At 42.9% G+C, this 19,041-nt stretch overlaps 1 protein-coding gene across 1 annotated transcript in view; it reads left to right on the forward strand.

The window, feature by feature from the left end:
* prpf6 (PRP6 pre-mRNA processing factor 6 homolog (S. cerevisiae)) overlaps positions 1–11,631 on the forward strand; it is a 39,446-nt gene extending 27,815 nt beyond the window's left edge. Inside the window, exons 19-21 of the mRNA XM_045209559.1 lie at positions 5,546–5,660; positions 10,684–10,810; positions 10,910–11,631. Of these exons, the coding sequence (XP_045065494.1) occupies positions 5,546–5,660; positions 10,684–10,810; positions 10,910–11,062 (395 nt within the window). The 3' untranslated portion in view covers positions 11,063–11,631. The remainder of the gene's footprint in view (positions 1–5,545; positions 5,661–10,683; positions 10,811–10,909) is intronic.
* Positions 11,632–19,041: the final 7,410 nt, after the last annotated feature.

The following is a 19,041-nucleotide window of genomic DNA, read 5'->3' on the forward strand; positions in this document are numbered from 1 at the left end:
AGCCAATGTATAATAAATTATCAACCTTGCAAGCAATACAATACTCTATTATTATGGTGGGAGATTATATATAATACCGTTTTGAATAGCTCAATGGACCCGTAAAGGAAATCACACTACAAACTATCACCCTCATGCTCTTAAGGAAATCGTGAATGTCATGGATACATTAGAACTAGTAGATATATGGAGGCTTAAATATCCTGATCTAGTGAGATCTACATGGCGGAGACTCAATCAAGCTAGTCGTCTTGACTTCTTTCTTATGTCATTCTCGTTGGCACCAAAAGTGTAAAAAGTGTTGATAGGGGACAGAATGCAGTCGGACCATCATATAATTGGCATATACATTACTCTTACTCAATTTCCATGTGGGCGAGGATATTGGAAATTTAATCAAAGCCTATTGGATGATAACTTGTTTTTAACGAGGACATACAGTGAGGGAAAAAAGTATTTGATCCCCTGCTGATTTTGTACGTTTTCCCACTGACAAATAAATGATCAGTCTATAATTTTCATGGTAGGTTTATTTGAACAGTGAGAGACAGAATAACAACAACAAAAAATCCAGAAAGACGCATGTCAAAAATGTTATCAATTGATTTGCATTTTAATGAGGGAAGTAAGTATTTGACCTCCTCTCAATCAGAAAGATTTCTGGCTCCCATGTGTCTTTTATACAGGTAACGAGCTGAGATTAGGAGCACACTCTTAAAAGGAGTGCTCCTAATCTCAGTTTGTTACCTGTATAAAAGACACCTGTCCACAGAAGCAATCAATCAATCAGATTCCAAACTCTCCACCATGGCCAAGACCAAAGAGCTCTCCAAGGATGTCAGGGACAAGATTGTAGACCTACACAAGGCTGGAATGGGCTACAAGACCATCGCCAAGCAGCTTGGTGAGAAGGTGACAACAGTTGGTGCAATTATTCGCAAATGGAAGAAACACAAAATAACTTTCAATCTCCTTCGGCCTGGGGCTCCATGCAAGATCTCACCTCGTGGAGTTGCAATGATCATGAAAACGGTGAGGAATCAGCCCAGAACTACACGGGAGGATCTTGTCAATGATCTCAAGGCAGCTGGGACCATAGTCACCAAGAAAACAATTGGTAACACACTATGTTGTGAAGGACTGAAATCCTACAGCACCGCAAGGTCCCCCTGCTCAAGAAAGCACATATACAGGCCCGTCTGAAGTTTGCCAATGAACATCTGAATGATTCAGAGGAGAACTGGGTGAAAGTGTTGTGGTCAGATGAGACCAAAATCGAGCTCTTTGGCATCAACTCAACTCGCCGTGTTTGGAGGAGGAGGAATGCTGCCTATGACCCCATGAACACCATCCCACCGTCAAACATGGAGGTGGAAACATTATGCTTTGGGTGTGTTTTTCTGCTAAGGGGACAGGACAACTTCACCGCATCAAAGGGACGATGGACGGGGCCATGTACCATCAAATCTTGGGCGAGAACCTCCTTCCCTCAGCCAGGGCATTGAAAATGGGTCGTGGATGGGTATTCCAGCATGACAATGACCCAAAACACACGGCCAAGGCAACAAAGGAGTGGCTCAAGAAGAGGCACATTTAGGTCCTGGAGTGGCCTAGCCAGTCTCCAGACCTTAATCCCATAGAAAATCTGTGGAGGGAGCTGAAGGTTCGAGTTGCCAAACGTCAGCCTCAAAACCTTAATGACTTGGAGAAGATCTGCAAAGAGTAGTGGGACAAAATCCCTCCTGATATGTGTGCAAACCTGGTGGCCAACTACAAGAAACGTCTGACCTCTGTGATTGCCAACAAGGGTTTTGCCACCAAGTACTAAGTCATGTTTTGCAGAGGGGTCAAATACTTATTTCCCTCATTAAAATGCAAATCAATTTATAACATTTTTGACATGCGTTTTTATGAATTTCTTTGCTGTTATTCTGTATCTCACTGTTCAAATAAACCTACCATTAAAATTATAGACTGATCATTTCTTTGTCAGTGGGCAAACGTACAAAATCAGCAGGGGATCAAATACTTTTTTCCCACACTGTATTATGTATAAGCTGGAAGTAGAGGCCTAAGCATTGTTGTTCAATAGTTTACTCCAATTAGGGAAGGGGTGGTGGGGTTGGAAAGTATTAAAGGGAAATATATTTTTTAAAAGGAGATATATATATATACATACATACATACATACATACATACATACATACATACATACATACATACATACATACATACATACAGTGGGGGAAAAAAGTATTTAGTCAGCCACCAATTGTGCAAGTTCTCCCACTTAAAAAGATGCGAGAGGCCTGTAATTTTCATCATAGGTACACGTCAACTATGACAGACAAAATGAGAAAAAAAATCCAGAAAATCACATTGTAGGATTTTTAATGAATTTATTTGCAAATTATGGTGGAAAATAAGTATTTGGTCAATAACAAAAGTTTCTCAATACTTTGTTATATACCCTTTGTTGGCAATGACACAGGTCAAACTTTTTCCTGTAAGTCTTCACAAGGTTTTCACACACTGTTGCTGGTATTTTGGCCCATTCCTCCATGCAGATCTTCTCTAGAGCAGTGATATTTTGGGGCTGTCGCTGGGCAACACGGACTTTCAACTCCCTCCAAAGATTTTCTATGGGGTTGAGATCTGGAGACTGGCTAGGCCACTCCAGGACCTTGAAATGCTTCTTACGAAGCCACTCCTTCGTTGCCCGGGCGGTGTGTTTGGGATCATTGTCATGCTGAAAGACCCAGCCACGTTTCATATTCAATGCCCTTGCTGATGGAAGGAGGTTTTCACTCAAAATCTCACGATACATGGCCCCATTCATTCTTTCCTTTACACGGATCAGTCGTCCTGGTCCCTTTGCAGAAAAACAGCCCCAAAGCATGATGTTTCCACCCCCATGCTTCACAGTAGGTATGGTGTTCTTTGGATGCAACTCAGCATTCTTTGTCCTCCAAACACGACAAGTTTAGTTTTTACCAAAAAGTAATATTTTGGTTTCATCTGACCATATGACATTCTCCCAATCCTCTTCTGGATCATCAAAATGCACTCTAGCAAACTTCAGATGGGCCTGGACATGTACTGGCTTAAGCAGGGGGACACGTCTGGCACTGCAGGATTTGAGTCCCTGGCGGCGTAGTGTGTTACTGATGGTAGGCTTTGTTACTTTGGTCCCAGCTCTCTGCAGGTCATTCACTAGGTCCCCCGTGTGGTTCTGGGATTTTTGATCACCGTTCTTGTGATCATTTTGACCCACGGGGTGAGATCTTGCGTGGAGCCCCAGATCGAGGGAGATTATCAGTGGTCTTGTATGTCTTCCATTTCCTAATAATTGCTCCCACAGTTGATTTATTCAAACCAAGCTGCTTACCTATTGCAGATTCAGTCTTCCCAGCCTGGTGCAGGTCTACAATTTTGTTTCTGGTGTCCTTTGACAGCTCTTTGGTCTTGGCCATAGTGGAGTTTGGAGTGTGACTGTTTGAGGTTGTGGACAGGTGTCTTTTATACTGATAACAAGTTCAAACAGGTGCCATTAATACAGGTAACAAGTAGAGGACAGAGGAGCCTCTTAAAGAAGAAGTTACAGGTCTGTGAGAGCCAGAAATCTTGCTTGTTTGTAGGTGACCAAATACTTATTTTCCACCATAATTTGCAAATAAATTCATAAAAAATCCTACAATGTGATTTTCTGGATTTTATTTCTCTCAATTTTTCGTCATAGTTGATATGTACCTATGATGAAAATTACAGGCCTCTCTCATCTTAAGTGGGAGAACTTGCACAATTGGTGGCTGACTAAATACTTTTTTCCCCCCACTGTGTGTGTGTGTGTGTATATATATATATATATATGAGAAAAAAAACATAGGGGGGATTGGAAGTGATGCAGACAATTACATTGATGGAAGTTACAATCTATCTGCAATTTTAAAGCTGATCTACCCACTAAAAAAAACATACATAAAAACATGCCTACCACTTTGAAGATGCAAAATATTTTTTCTTGTGAAACAAACAAAAAAACTGACCTTGAGCGTGCATAACTATTCACCCCCCCAAAGTCAATACTTTTTACAGCCACCTTTTGCAGCAATTACAGCTGCAAGTCTATTGGGGTATGTCTCTATAAGCTTGGCACATCTAGCCACTGGGATTTTTGCCCATTCTTCAAGGCAAAACTGCTCCAGCTCCTTCAAGTTGGATGGGTTCCGCTGGTGTACAGCAATCTTTAAGTCATACCACAGATTCTCAAGTGGATTGAGGTCTGGGCTTTGACTAGGGCATTCCAAGACATTTAAATGTTTCCCCTTAAACCACTCGAGTGTTGCTTTAGCAGTATGCTTAGTGTCATTGCCCTGCTAGAAGGTGAACCTCCGTCCCAGTCTCAAATCTCTGGAAGACTGAAACAGGTTTCCCTCAAGAATTTCCCTGTATTTAGCGCCATCCATCATTCCTTCAATTCTGACCAGTTTCCCTGTCCCTGCTGATAAAAGGTGTTGGGTTTGCGCCAGACATAGCGTTTTCCTTGATGGCCAAAAAGCTCAATTTTAGTCTCATCTGACCAGAGTACCTTCTTCCATATGTTTGGGTAGTCTCCCACATTCCTTTTGGCGAACACCAAACGTGTTTGCTTATTTCTTTCTTTAAGCAATGGCTTTTTTCTGTCCACTCTTCCGTAAAGCCCAGCTCTGTGGAGTGTATGGCTTAAAGTGGTCCTATGGACAGATACTCCAATCTCCGCTGTTGAGCTTTGCAGCTCCTTCAGGGTTGTCTTTGGTCTCTTTCTTGCCTCTCTGATTAATGCCCTCCTTGCCTGGTCCATGAGTTTTGGTGGGCGGCCCTCTCTTGGCAGGTTTGTTGTGGTGCCATATTCTTTCCTATTTTTAATAATGGATTTAATGGTGCTCCGTGGGATGTTCAAAGTTTCTGATATTTTTTTATAACCCAACCCTGATGTGTACTTCTCCACAACTTTGTCCCTGACCTGTTTGAAGAGCTCCTTGGTCTTCATGGTGCCACTTGCTTGGTGGTGCCCCTTGCTTGGTGGTGCCCCTTGCTTAGTGGTGTTGCAGACTCTGGGGCCTTTCAGAACAGGTGTATATATACTCAGATCATGTGACACTTATATTGCACACAGGTGGACTTCATTTAACTAATTATGTGACTTCTGAAGGTAATTGGTTGCACCAGATCTTATTTAGGGGCTTCATAGCAAAGGGGATGAATACATATGCACACACCACTTTTCCATTATTTATTTTTTAGAATTGTTTGAAACTATTAATTTCTTTCAGTTCACTTCACCAATTTGGACTATTTTGTGTATGTCCATTACATGAAATCCAAATAAAAATCCATTTAAATTACAGTTTGTAATGCAACAAAATAGGAAAAACGCCAAGGGGGATGAATACTTTTGCAAGGCACAGTATGTCTATATTTAATCATGATCAACAGTTCAGGGTGGAGAAAATACTCTTACATATTGTATTTACATGTATCTCTCTCGCTCTCTGTCTCTCTGTAGGTATCCTGTGGGCTGAGGCAGTGTTTCTGGAGGCACGGCCCCAGAGGAAGACGAAGAGTGTTGATGCTCTGAAGAAGTGTGAACACGACCCACACGTCCTGCTAGCCGTGGCCAAGTACGATACACACACCACCAAACTACAGAATATTCATCTTCAAACTCCCCCCATCTTTGCAATGACAACCTTCCCCTTTGTACTGTCTCATTAGGACAAACTCTCCCTCTCTCTGCTTTCATTGCTTCAGTAGGTTAACCTCTCCCTCTCTTTGCTCTTGAAACTGCAATATCCTTTGCTTTTGTGAAATATGGCTCTCAGACAAGATACCCCCATGGCTATCCAACTCGATGGATTCTCCATTCACCGGGCGGACAGGACAGTGGAGTCGGGGAAATCGAGGGGGGGAGGGGTTTGCCTCTACATCAACACCAACTGTTGTGCTACAGTGAGGGGAAAAAAGTATTTGATCCCCTGCTGATTTTGTACGTTTGCCCACTGACAAAGAAATGATCAGTCTATAATTTTAATGGTAGGTTTATTTGAACAGTGAGAGACAGAATAACAACAAAAATACAGAAAAACGCATGTCAAAAATATTATAAATTGATTTGCATTTTAATGATAAAAATTACAGACCTCTACATGCTTTGTAAGTAGGAAAACCTGCAAAATCGGCAGTGTATCAAATACTTGTTCTCCCCACTGTAAGTATTTGACCCCCTCTCAATCAGAAAGATTTCTGGCTCCCAGGTGTCTTTTATACAGGTAACGAGCTGAGATTAGGAGCACACTCTTAAAGGGAGTGCTCCTAATCTCAGCTTGTTACCTGTATAAAAGACACCTGTCCACAGAAGCAATCAATCAATCAGATTCCAAACTCTCCGCCATGGCCAAGATCAAAGAGCTCTCCAAGGATGTCAGGGGCAAGATTGTAGACCTACACAATGCTGGAATGGGCTACAAGACCATCGCCAAGCAGCTTGGTGAGAAGGTGACAACAGTTGGTGCGATTATTCGCAAATGGAAGAAACACAAAATAACTGTCAAGGCAGCAGGGACCATAGTCACCAAGAAAACAATTGGTAACACACTACGCCGTGAAGGACTGAAATCCTGCAGCGCCCGCAAGGTCCCCCTGCTCAAGAAAGCACATATACAGGGCCATCTGAAGTTCCCCTCCTGTACTCCCTGTTCACCCATGACTGCATGGCCAGGCACGACTCCAACACCATCATTTAAGTTTGCCGACGGCACAACAGTGGTAGGCCTGATCACCGACAACAATGAGACAGCCTATAGGGAGGAGGTCAGAGACCTGGCCGTGTGGTGCCAGGATAACAACCTCTCCCTCAACGTGATCAAGATAAAGGAGATGATTGTGGACTACAGAGAAAAAAAGGGGACTGAGCACGCCCCCATTCTCATCGACTGGACTGTAGTGGAACAGGTTGAGAGCTTTCAAGTTCCTTGGTGTCCACATCACCAACAAACTATCATGGTCCAAACACACCAAGACAGTCGTAAAGAGGGCACGACAAAGCCTATTCCCCCTCAGGAGACTGAAAAGATTTGGCATGGGTCCTCAGATCCTCAAAGAATTCTACAGCAGCACCATCAAGAGCATCCTGACTGGTTGCATCACCGCCTGGTATGGTAACTGCTCGGCATCCGACCGCAAGGCACTACAGAGGGTTGTGCGTACGGCCCAGTACATCACTGGGGCCAAGCTTCTTGCCATCCAGGACCTCTATACCAGGCAGTGTCAGAGGATGACCTTAAAAATTGTCAGACTCTAGCCACCCTAGTCATAGACTGTTCTCTCTGCTACTGCACGGCAAGTCTAGGTCCAAAAGGCTTCTACCCCCAAGCCATAAGACTCCTGAACAGCTAATCATGGCTACCTGGACGATTTGCATTATCCCTCCCACCCCCTCTTTTACGCTGCTGCTACTCTGTTTATAATCTATGCATAGTCACTTTAACTCTACCCACATGTACATATTACCTCAATTACCTCGACTAACCGGTGCCCCCGCACATTGACTCTGTACTGGTACCCCCTGTATATAGCCTCCCTACTGTTATTTTATTTTAGTGCTGCTCTTTAATTATTTTTTATTTTAAGATATTTTTTACTTATCTATTTTTTACGTAACACTTTTTTATTTTCTTACAACTGCATTGTTGGTTAAGGGCTTGTAAGTAAGCATTTCACTGAAAAGTCTACACCTGTTGTATTCGGCGCATGTGGCAAATAACAATTGATTTGATGAGAACCTATATCCCGAGGCTGCTTTTCTGGTTGCCGGCGATTTTTAATTCCGCATCACTTAGACACGTGATGCCCAACTTCCATCAACACGTCTCCAACGCCACTAGGGCGATAAAGTCCTAGACCACTGTTATTCTACCCTCAAGCAAGCATACAAGGCCCTCCCTCGTCCGCCATTCGGCAAATCAGATCATGACTCCGTACTCCTGCTTCCTGTTTACAAGTAGAAACTCAAACAGGAAGTACCCGTGACTCGCTCAGTTGAGAAAAGGTCACCAGAATCAGAGGTTATGCTACAGGTCTGCTTTGCTAGCGCTGATTGGAATATGTTTTGAGACTCCGCCGATAACATTGACGAGCTAACCACCTCTGTCACCGGCTTCATTAGAAAATGTATCTGCGACATTGCCACACGGTGAGGGTTCGCTGCTTCCCCAATCAAAAGCCCTGGATTAACACAGAGGTTGGCACTAAAATAAAGGCCAGGGTTACCGCACACAGAGCTATCGTAGACAACCCTGAGGCTACGACCAAGGACAGAAACAAGTATAAGAAGTCCCGCTATGCCCTCCTCAGAGTCATCAAATGAGCCAAAGGACAATATAGGAATAAGGTGGAATCATACTACACAGGTTCTGACTCCCGCCGCATGTGGCAGGGGCTACAATCCATTATGGATTACAAAGGATGACCCAACCGTGATCTGCCCAACGATGCCTTTCTACCAGACGAACTCAATGCATTTTATGCACGCTTTGACAACAAAAACAACATTGTGCCGGGTGTGAGGGCCGTCACCGACCCAGAGGATTGGGTGATCTCGCACAATGACTAACGCCCTGTAGCACTCACTTCTGTAATCATGAAATGCATTGAGAGGCTGGTTATGGCACACATTAACTCCACCATCCCAGACTCCCTAGACACACTCCAATTTGCATACCGCCCCAACAGATCCATAGATGACGCCATCTCAATTGCTCTCCACACTGCCCTCGCCCACATAGATAAGATGAATACCAATGTGAGTATTCTGTTCATTGACTACAGCTCAGCGTTCAACACCATTGTCCCCTCCAAGCTTGTCGCCAAGCTTACGACTCTGGATCTGAACACCTCCCTCTGCAACTGGATCCGGGACTTCCTGACAAGGCAACATCACCTCCGCCATGCTGACCCTCAACACAGAGGTGTGTGCTTAGTCCCATCCTGTATTCCCTGTTCACCCACGACATGAAGGTGGGAGGCCTGATCACCGGCGACGATGAGTCAGCCTACAGGGAGGAGGTCAGAGACTTAGCAGTGTGGTGCCAGAACAACAACCTCTCCCTCAACGTCAGTAAGACCAAGGAGCTGATCGTGGACAACAGGAAAGGGGGGGGGGGGCGAGCACGCCAACATCCACATCGACTGGGCTGCAGTGGAGCAGGTCGAGAGCTTTAAGTTCCTCTGTGTCCAAATCACTAAAGATCACTAATGGTCCAAACACGTGCACAGTCGTGAAGAAGGCGCGACAGCGCCTCTTCCCCATCTGTAGGTTGAAATAGTTTGACATATCTACAGCTGTACCATTGAGAACATTTTAACTGGCTGCATCACTGCCTGGTATGGCAATATGACCACCCTCGTTCGCATGGCGCTACAGAGGGTGGTGCGGACAGTGCAGTATATCGCTGGGGCCGAGCTCCCTGCCATCTAGGACATTTATATCAGGCGGTGTGTTAGGAATGCCCTGAAAATGGTTAGACTCCAATTACCGAAGCCATAGACTATTCTCTCTGCTTCCGTACGGCAAGTGGTACCGGTGCATCAAGTCTGGCACCAACAGGCTCTTGAACAGCTTCTATCCCCAAGCAATACGACTGATAAATAGCTAACAAAATAGTTACACAGACTATCTGAGTTAACCTCGTATCCTCATTGACCTTTTTATCTTTTCTCTATGCACTCTCACAGGGCCAACACACTCACACACACTCACTCCATCTTCTCACTCACACATAATATGCACATACATTTATACTGACTCTACACACACGCACACCCACTCACATACAAGCTGCTGCTACTCTGTTTATCTTATTTCCTGTATACATATCTACCTCCATCACTCCAGTATCCCTGCACATTGTATGGTATTGGAACTGACCCTGTAAATAGTATGCTTGCTTACTTACTTATTGTGTTCTTCATATTTCTTATTTCTCGTGTGTGTTTCTTTCTAGTATTATGTTATTGATCATTGCATTGTTGGGTTTTGAGTTTGCAAGAAAGGCATTTCACTGTACTTGTGCATGTGACATTGAAACTTGAAACTTTCATTCCTTCAGTAGGTTAAACTGTCCCTCTCTCTGCTTTCATTCCTTCAGTAGGTTAAACTCTCCCTCTCTGCTTTCATTCCTTCAGTAGGTTAAACTCTCCCTCTCTGCTTTCATTCCTTCAGTAGGTTAAACTGTCCCTCTCTCTGCTTTCATTCCTTCAGTAGTTTAAACTCTCCTTCTCTCTGCTTTCATTCCTTCAGTAGGTTAAACTCTCTCTCTCTCTGCTTTCATTCCTTCAGTAGGTTAAACTCTCTCTCTCTCTCTCTCTCTGCTTTCATTCCTTCAGTAGTTTAAACTCTCCTTCTCTCTGCTTTCATTCCTTCAGTAGGTTAAACTCTCTCTCTCTCTCTGCTTTCATTCCTTCAGTAGGTTAAACTCTCCTTCTCTCTGCTTTCATTCCTTCAGTAGTTTAAACTCTCCCTCACTCTCTCCCTTGCTTTCACTCTACCAGTACAACACATGCCCACTATCTCCTCTTCCTCTGTCAACATCTTAGTTGTAATCTGGCGGTAACCAGCTGGCGTGTGTGTGTGTGTGTGTATCACAGGCTGTTCTGGAGCGAGCGTAAGATCACTAAGGCCAGAGAGTGGTTCCTGAGGACAGTGAAGATTGAGCCAGACCTGGGAGACGCCTGGGCCCTCTTCTACAAGTTTGAGATGCAACACGGCACAGAGGTATGTGTGTGTGTGTCTGAATGAGCTTGTATGTGTGTGGGGGGCTCTGTGTTGTTCTATGCGTCTCACCCCTCTCCCCTCTCTCTGTGTCCCCTGTAGGAGCAGCAGGAAGAGGTGCGTAAGCGTTGTGAGAATGCTGAGCCGCGTCACGGGGAGCTGTGGTGTGCTGAATCCAAACATGTCCTCTACTGGCAGAAGAAGATAGGAGAGATCCTCACGCAGGTCGCCTCCAAGATCAAAAACACCTTCTAAAGTTGGACAGACAGACACTGTGTGTGTGTTATGGATCTGTTTCTCTGACTCCATGTCCCTCTGTCCATTAACCAGGGACAGACACCCCATGTTCTCTCCTTTCAAAGTCTGTGGTAGAGAGTAGCAGCATAATTGCAGTCTTCGGGGACACACACACACAGACACACTTGCCTGGGCTGAGGAGTGGACTACGGTTCACTAGTAGTACAGAATATTTGCATATTTGCAATGTATGCAGAGTTTTAAAGCACATTGCTGTTGGGAAAATAAAATGAAAACAGGATATTTTGTTGAACATCATTTTTTATGGAATTGTGAAATATAATGTCCTTCAATTGAATCTGCAAGGGTATTCTTGGAGAAGAGAAATGTACCTGATACCAGCTCTGTAAAGAAGTTAATGCGACCATTAATTTGACCATGGTATTGTTTTTTTTACTCCTCTGTCATTTGCTTGATCGAGATATACGCCGTAAATAGTTAGTCATGATTCACTTCCTGTGTATGTGTTACAACTGTTGAAAACTGCTCTGGATGATTCCTCAATAAACAACAAACTGAAAACCTTACCATTTAATTGCCTTGGATATAAGATATCTTCTTAAGAAAACAAGCATCTTCCAAGATCTGTATGTGGCATGACAATGATAGTCAGGCTCAAAGATCACACAGGTAACTGCCAGAATAAAGGAAATCAAATCAAATTGATCAAATCACATTTTATCTGTCACGCTTCGTAAACAACCAGGTTAGACTAATGGTGAAATGCTTACTAACGGGTCCTTTTCCAACAATGCAGAGTTCATTTAAGAGTCTATTGACGCACCCGTGAGTCAATCGAAGTAACATAATTTAAGAAATCCCCATCAAAATCCATCAGTTTAAGCTAGAGATATCAGTTTCTTTGCATGGGCTGTGTCTCAATCCACCGCATCCGCATATGTCAGCCTTTTGCATCTGCAGTGGAAGGTGATCTTCTCAGAAACGTTTGGCCTACAAACTATTATGACCACTCTATGGAAAGGGGAGACTCTTGAACACAGTGTTCTCTGTTTTGCTCTACGACCCCCACAAGTGTCACAGGACTCCTGTGAAGGGAACCCATACAAACGAATGGAAGTATGGAGGTAGTTTTGTGCCACCAAAAATAAGGGGTTAAATGTGTCGACAACAAAAATAAATCCTGAACTTTCTTAACGCCTAGATATGACACTCTTCAAAACTTGATTGCTTATGATTAATTTTTTGACTGTCTTTTGCCATTAATGAATGTGTATTTCAATATGTTTCTATGGGCTATAGTAGTAAAGGCCAAAATCAATAATTGATAATATATTTTGTTTTTCATACCTAAAATGGTCCTAAACGGCTTAGACTTTTAGAGGTTAAAGATACAATAGAAATAGTTACACGAGGTAATGCAGGGGTACGAGGTAATTGAGGTAGCTATGTACAAGTATGTGGGGGTAACGTGACTAGGCAACAGGATAGATAGACAGTAGCAGCAGCATATGACTAAACATGAGTGTGTGTGGCGTCCGTATTCATGTGTGTGTTGGGGTGTAAGTATGTGTGGGTAGAGTTAGTGCAAAAAAGGGTCAATGCCGGTAATCCGGCTAGCCAGTCGATTAGCAATTTAGCAGTCTTGTTTAGCAATGTTATGGCTTGGGGGTAGAAGCTGTTCAGGGTCCTGTTGGTTCCAAACTAGGTGCACAGGTACTGCTTGCCGTGCGGTAGCAGAGAGAACAGTCTATGGCTTGGTTGGCTGGAGTCTTTGACAATTTTTGGGGCCTTTCTCTGACACCACATCCCTCCAATAGAAACATCCACATAAAGTGTGTAACTAGGGCGTTGGGACACCACGAGCAAGAACAGCTTCAATGCACCTTGGCATAGATTCTACAACTGTCTGGAACTCTATTGGAGGGATGCGACACAATTCTTCCACGAGAAATTCCATAATTTTGTGTTTTGTTGATGGTGGTGGAAAACGCTGTCTGAGGCGCCTCTCCAGAATCTCCCATAAGTGTTCAATTGGGTTGAGATCTGATGACTGAGAAGGCCATGGCATATGGTTTACATCGTTTTCATACTCATCAAACCACTCGTGCACTGTGGATGGATTGTGACGCCCATAAGGTGATGGTATCACATTTTATGTATAAAAAGTTTCAGATATTGTTGTTGTAATCCACTCTTATTTTTGGGCGAGTCCTCCAAGGATTTCCATTGGGAATTGTTTATACCTGTTGCCGCCAGCAGTGGGTGTGGTAGGAGCGCGAGAGCAGCGGTTTGTGTCCCCCCACTAACACTAGAGGAAGACGGCTGTTAGTCGAAATGGTTATCTGAGTAATGCTTACCTTTTATGTGAATAAAGTTTAAAGCTACAAATATAGAGTATGTTACTTTTTGGGTGACCCAATCAAATGCACATAGAAATGCATGTTATAGATCTGTCATTCATCTGTTGTATGTAAACTATTTCTATGCTTTCCATTCTTAAATGTTGTTTTTACATCTTTTACTTTCGGTTTTGTACATCAGCTTCAAACAGCTGAAAATACAATATTTTTGGTTATAGAAAACATTTTTCTCAGCGGTTTAGATGGTACAATGATTCTCTTCACAATGACTGCTTGTTTTTTCACATAAACTGAAATTAGGCAAAACTATAAGAATTTTAGGCTAGACAATGGAATAACATTAGACAAGATGGCGCCTGCTAATATTTTGGTTTGAACATTTTGATTTATAGCTCCTCTAAGATAATATTGTGGTTTCTTTTCAACTTCATTTCAATGATATTGTAAAGGCCCTGACATCTCCCCACCCAAGTGTGATATATTAGAAAGTTGTATAAAAAAACGAAATATGCTAATGCTAAGCTAACGGCGTAAAGACTAGCCTGCTAAGCCTATGGGTTGCTAATAGCTTAGCAGCTAGCTGGCTCAGTATTGAGACGTTTTAAAATGTTTTGGTATTTATTAAGGATCCCATTAGCTGGTGCCAAGTCAGCAGGGCCTGGTTGTATAAAACACCTTAAGTTAAAAAATCCTGTTGATGTCACAAGTTTACTGGAGAACTGAGACCAAGTAGAGACTTTGGACAGGGTGGATATGGTATAATAAAGGCAGTTTATTCAGAGGTAAAGATATCTGGAATCGCGTGCACGGACTCGTTCGTCAAACTCTTAGGGAGCTATCTGAAGAGAGCCCCGAAACATTGTGTGCAGACATTTTATGCAATAAATGAAGTAGGTTGAATCTAGTAGTTCTGATCTTCTGATTGGTCCTGATGAGTTGGGCGAGGTCCCCTCCAGGCTAGTGTCACTGTTGCATTGGCTCTGAGTCGGGTTCTCTGTCTTCAAATGTTCAGCCTAAAGGAGGGGATTTTGTGTGTGTGTGTGTGTGTGTGTGTGTGTGTTTAACAGTGATGATGTGTGTGTGTGTGTGTGTGTGTGTTATCAGTGATGATGTGTGTGTGTGTGTGTGTGTGTGTGTGTGTGTGTGTGTGTGTGTCCTCAGAGCAAGAACTCGTGAGTTGGAAGAACTGAGAGGCCTATGGCGTGGGTGTTGTCCTTGGCCACCTGCTGACAAGGCTGACAAGATAGGACCCTTTTGTCCATTGTTATTGGGTAGGAACAGAACTTATAACCAGCTCCTGACCTAAATAGATCTTAGCACAACATTTTACTCAACATATCATATTCCATATTGACTATAACAAATATATTTACTACGACAAATCCCCCTCTTCACGTCTCCCCAGAGACGTGACCAAGTAACAGTAAAGAAGGAAAACTTGAGACGTGACACAACACAAGCTAATAGTGCAATTTGCAAAATAGGGAAAACTTTATCAGAAGATAAAGTTTTACATTCCCCCTCTTCACGTCTCACAAGAGACGTGACAAAAAGCTTAAATGCTATTCATCATCCAGATATCCTTGGTCAGCATCGTCAATAGCAAGCAAAGGAAACATCTGACCGTTATCTGCAGGATTTGGATCAATAGCGGTGGTTATAATCCTGGTTGTCAGCGTCCCGTATGCATGGAATGCAACAGCATCCACAAAGCACTAGAATTGCAGCAAAAACAGAGATGGATACAAGTATAGAAGAAACAAGCGTTTTATATTTACCAAACGCATCCATCCAAGAGTCCCACATTGAAGTATCCACCCCTGAGTGGCTCTTCATTTTGCCATTAAGAGTTCAGTAACCCTTCCAGGGCGACAGTCAAGCTGCCATCTGTGGCTGTATTGTTGGGAATAAAGGTACAACATTGTTCACCAAACATAGCACATACTCCTCCTTTTTCAGCCAGGAGCATGTCGACAGCAATACGATTTTGGAAAGCCATGAGAGAGGTTGCAGCCAACTGGCCATGCACCGCCTCAAAACCTTGTTGTGTCCAATTGCCTAATTTTTTTACATTAAAATGAATATAATTCTATCGACGTCTTTATTAATGGTACAACAGTCAGCACCCAAAAGACACCATTCCACTGTACTCCATGTACCCATGTTCAAGGACAGTTTCACAGACAACAAAGAGAGAGTGTTTTTATCAGCCTGTTATGTGAAACAATCCATATCAGTACAGTGCTCCTCATTAATGCATTCCTTCCAAGCTATTCATCACATACAGATCCAATTAAAAATAAAAGCCAACAATTTTATGGTGTCACTCTAAACAGAGTATAATCACCCTTAAGAATAACAGGATATGGAAATTAAATCACAACATTTAATGTTAATAAAAAATAAAAATAATAATTTTAACCCTCTACATCTAACATGTACTGAGTTGGCTACCAGCCACCCAGGAATCCTTTACCTTCACATCAGGAAGAATAAACAATCACAGTGGTTAGTAAAAACATAAGGTAATGAATGAGCAAGAACTGAAAATAAATGCGTGTATGTATTTTACTAGGCAAAACATGGATCATCCAGCTTGGTCTCAGAGTCAGTAGCAGAGTCACCTGCATCATCCTGGGCCGGTAACAACAGCATCATACCTGACGCCTGCACCACTCCTACCACTGACCTCCTGAGACAGGGGACGATGCAAGCAGCACAACACATTAACAGCAAAAAACACAATTACTAGGGTCAGAAATCCAGTAACCACCATAGAAGAGTACTCACCAAACCAGTCACTCAGCCAGGAAATAAGGCAACATCCACAAAGAACAAGTATACCCATAGAGGCCATAACTTCACCCAGAATAGTCACAACAATAGTTTTCCATTTACCAAATATGTTATCAAACCAACCGTTTATTGAGCTATCAATACCAGAGTTCTCAACCAGTTCGTTCGCCAGCGTGGTGATGGTCACTCAAGCGCTTTGGTCACGGGCCCGTCCGGTGCTATATTGTTGGAGATGAAAGTACAGCACATATATCCAAACAGAACACAAACCCCGTCCCGCTCAGCCAAAAGCATATCTAAAGCTATTCTATTCTGCCATGTCATTAAGCTAGTTGCCGCTGTCTGCTCAGCTAATCCCTTTATTGCATCACGAGTGTGGTTTATAAATATTTTGCTGGTTATATTAAATATAATTTATCCAATCTACATTTTTATTAATTGTTGACCACCAGAAAATACTTGATTCAAACCCAGCTGTGATCTGATTGTGGATCCCATCAATATATATCCTTTCATCAAAGGATCCCGGGAGGAGGTCCTACTTTCTATGTGACAACTCACCAGTCTCTGACACGTTTGATTGTTTGCGTATGTAGGTGAGTTCACAATCAGTTATCACCACACAACCATCAGATGTCAGCACGGGCCTGGTTTTGGCTCCTATAATCCTCTGGCTGCAACAAAGAGGAGAGATTAGTCATGGTCTCTTTAGGTGTGACATTCTCTGTGTGGGAGCAGGAGCTAAGATGCCCTACCCTGTATCCTATCCTTACTAGTCCTAGAAAAACAATAATAAGAATCCCCTGAGACTTCAAACGGAGGCAACCCAGGTCGGGATGACTTTGTTATCGGGGGAAACAGATAGTGCAAGTTACCATAAGACTCTTTCACCACATTCCCAGGGTGGCTTGCATGGAGGATAAACCTGACAGAGAGTCAAAGCCTGTCAAGGGGAACTGAGTAGTTGTTAACCTTGGTTTGGCTGTCCCACAGGCAAAAGAGTCCTCTTTAGACATAGTTCTTGCCGTATACTGAACCCATTCCAACCACAGGTTAAGATTTCTATACCCCGTTTCCACCTGTACTACTTCCTCCAGGTCTATAGTTTTGCACTATCTTTACCACAGCCCCGGTCTCACTACCTCCCTCAGAGAGGTTTACTCTAGAATTTCCCCTTTCCCTACGTCTAGCTGTCTCCTATGCCTTTTCAACTTGTGTTAGGTTAACTACCACTTCTGGCTGAAACAGGAGGGTCCGTGTGTGTTAGGAATATGGCCCCCACAATCAGACAGCTACCTACCGTCGGGAGACCTGTGAATCCCCACCCTTGCCCTGAGAACATGTCAGATGCCAGAGGCCAACCCATTGCTTTACCTTCTATCGAACTCACACAGGGATGATCAGACAGGGTAAGGGAATCTTCGCTAGGAGCCAACCCCGAGCCCTAGTGGTAATCGGATCTTTCTCCTAACTCTGTGTTTGTTCGTCAGGTGTAGCTGGTTTTGCCTTTTTACAGTGTGTGACATGCACCCAGATGGATCTCTCAGCTATTCTGCTGGCAAAGGCAGTACTTGGTAGGGCCCTTCCCGCCAGGCCTGATTCAGTCTCCTGGTTAGATAGAGTGGGTCACCTTCTCCTTTAGTTCACCTGTGGGGCACAAAACCTCTGACATACAGGTGTGGTTAATAAACTATCATACATGTTTTTTTGTTGTTGTTTTTTTAAGTATTTTGTCCTCTCCTTCGTATATATTTAATATTTAATCCAACCATCCCCCTTTTTGACACATGATTTGGCATGTGTCAATATTACCACCTACCTAAACAATCACTTTAGTTAATATTGGTATTTCATTATCCAATTGCCATTCCTCCACTCTCTCTTCTGTTATTTTATGGTTCAAATCAAATATATTATTACCAAATTATAATCTTCTTCACAATTTTCACAGTACTATAAATTACCCTCAACTTAGTAAAATAAACTATCTTAAAGTCCTCCTCTCATGCCTTTAGAATTTACTAGTGTGGATGATTAAAATAACACCAGAATGTTAAAACAGAGTTCAGAGGCCATTGAAATCATTTAACGAACTGTTTAATCCCATAGTATACTAAACATTACCATTATTCTAAATATTTCATAAATGTTAGTTATCCCAAGTGTTCATTAAGTCCTCATGACATTCATTCTCATAAGAAATCATATATACCCCAAACTCAGCCAAAACCTAAAAAACTCCATAAAATTCACTGTGTGCTCCTCTAAGACCTATAACCCTTGACCTGCTGAAAACCCTCCAAAATTGAAACAACAAGACTTTATTAACATCATACTAGGTGTGTTGTTTTCTATTTGAAAACCCCAATTAAAGCCACGTCCTTTGTGTTCATGGCCTGTCTGCTAAATGGCATATTATTATTATTACTGTATACATCTAAGGTTGCTGGGGCCCCTTTCATTCCCCGCCAATAGATTAGGTAAGGCTATCAGTGGGTACTAGCCCCCTCCTACGCTCTCTCTCTCTCACTGCTTATTTCTCCTTTACACACCTTATGTATCTGTTTAAGCATGGATTCGAGTTTATCTGCGTCCAGACGTCCCTCAAAACCATACCTCTCCCTCCATCTGGTTATATAATGGAGATTTGAAGCTATCCCTGGATTTCATTTTAATTACATCAAGCATTTCTCGTCCCCAGTAAATTCTGGGACCTCTTGTGAGGATTTGCCCCCCCCCATGGTTGGTACTGTTAAAAATCCCTTAGCCACCTCTTCTATATTACAAGTCAATTTAACAAGTAATTCAAAATAGCTTCAC

This window comes from Coregonus clupeaformis, chromosome 30 (assembly GCF_020615455.1).
Source record: "Coregonus clupeaformis isolate EN_2021a chromosome 30, ASM2061545v1, whole genome shotgun sequence".
Classification (NCBI taxonomy): Eukaryota; Metazoa; Chordata; class Actinopteri; order Salmoniformes; family Salmonidae; genus Coregonus; species Coregonus clupeaformis.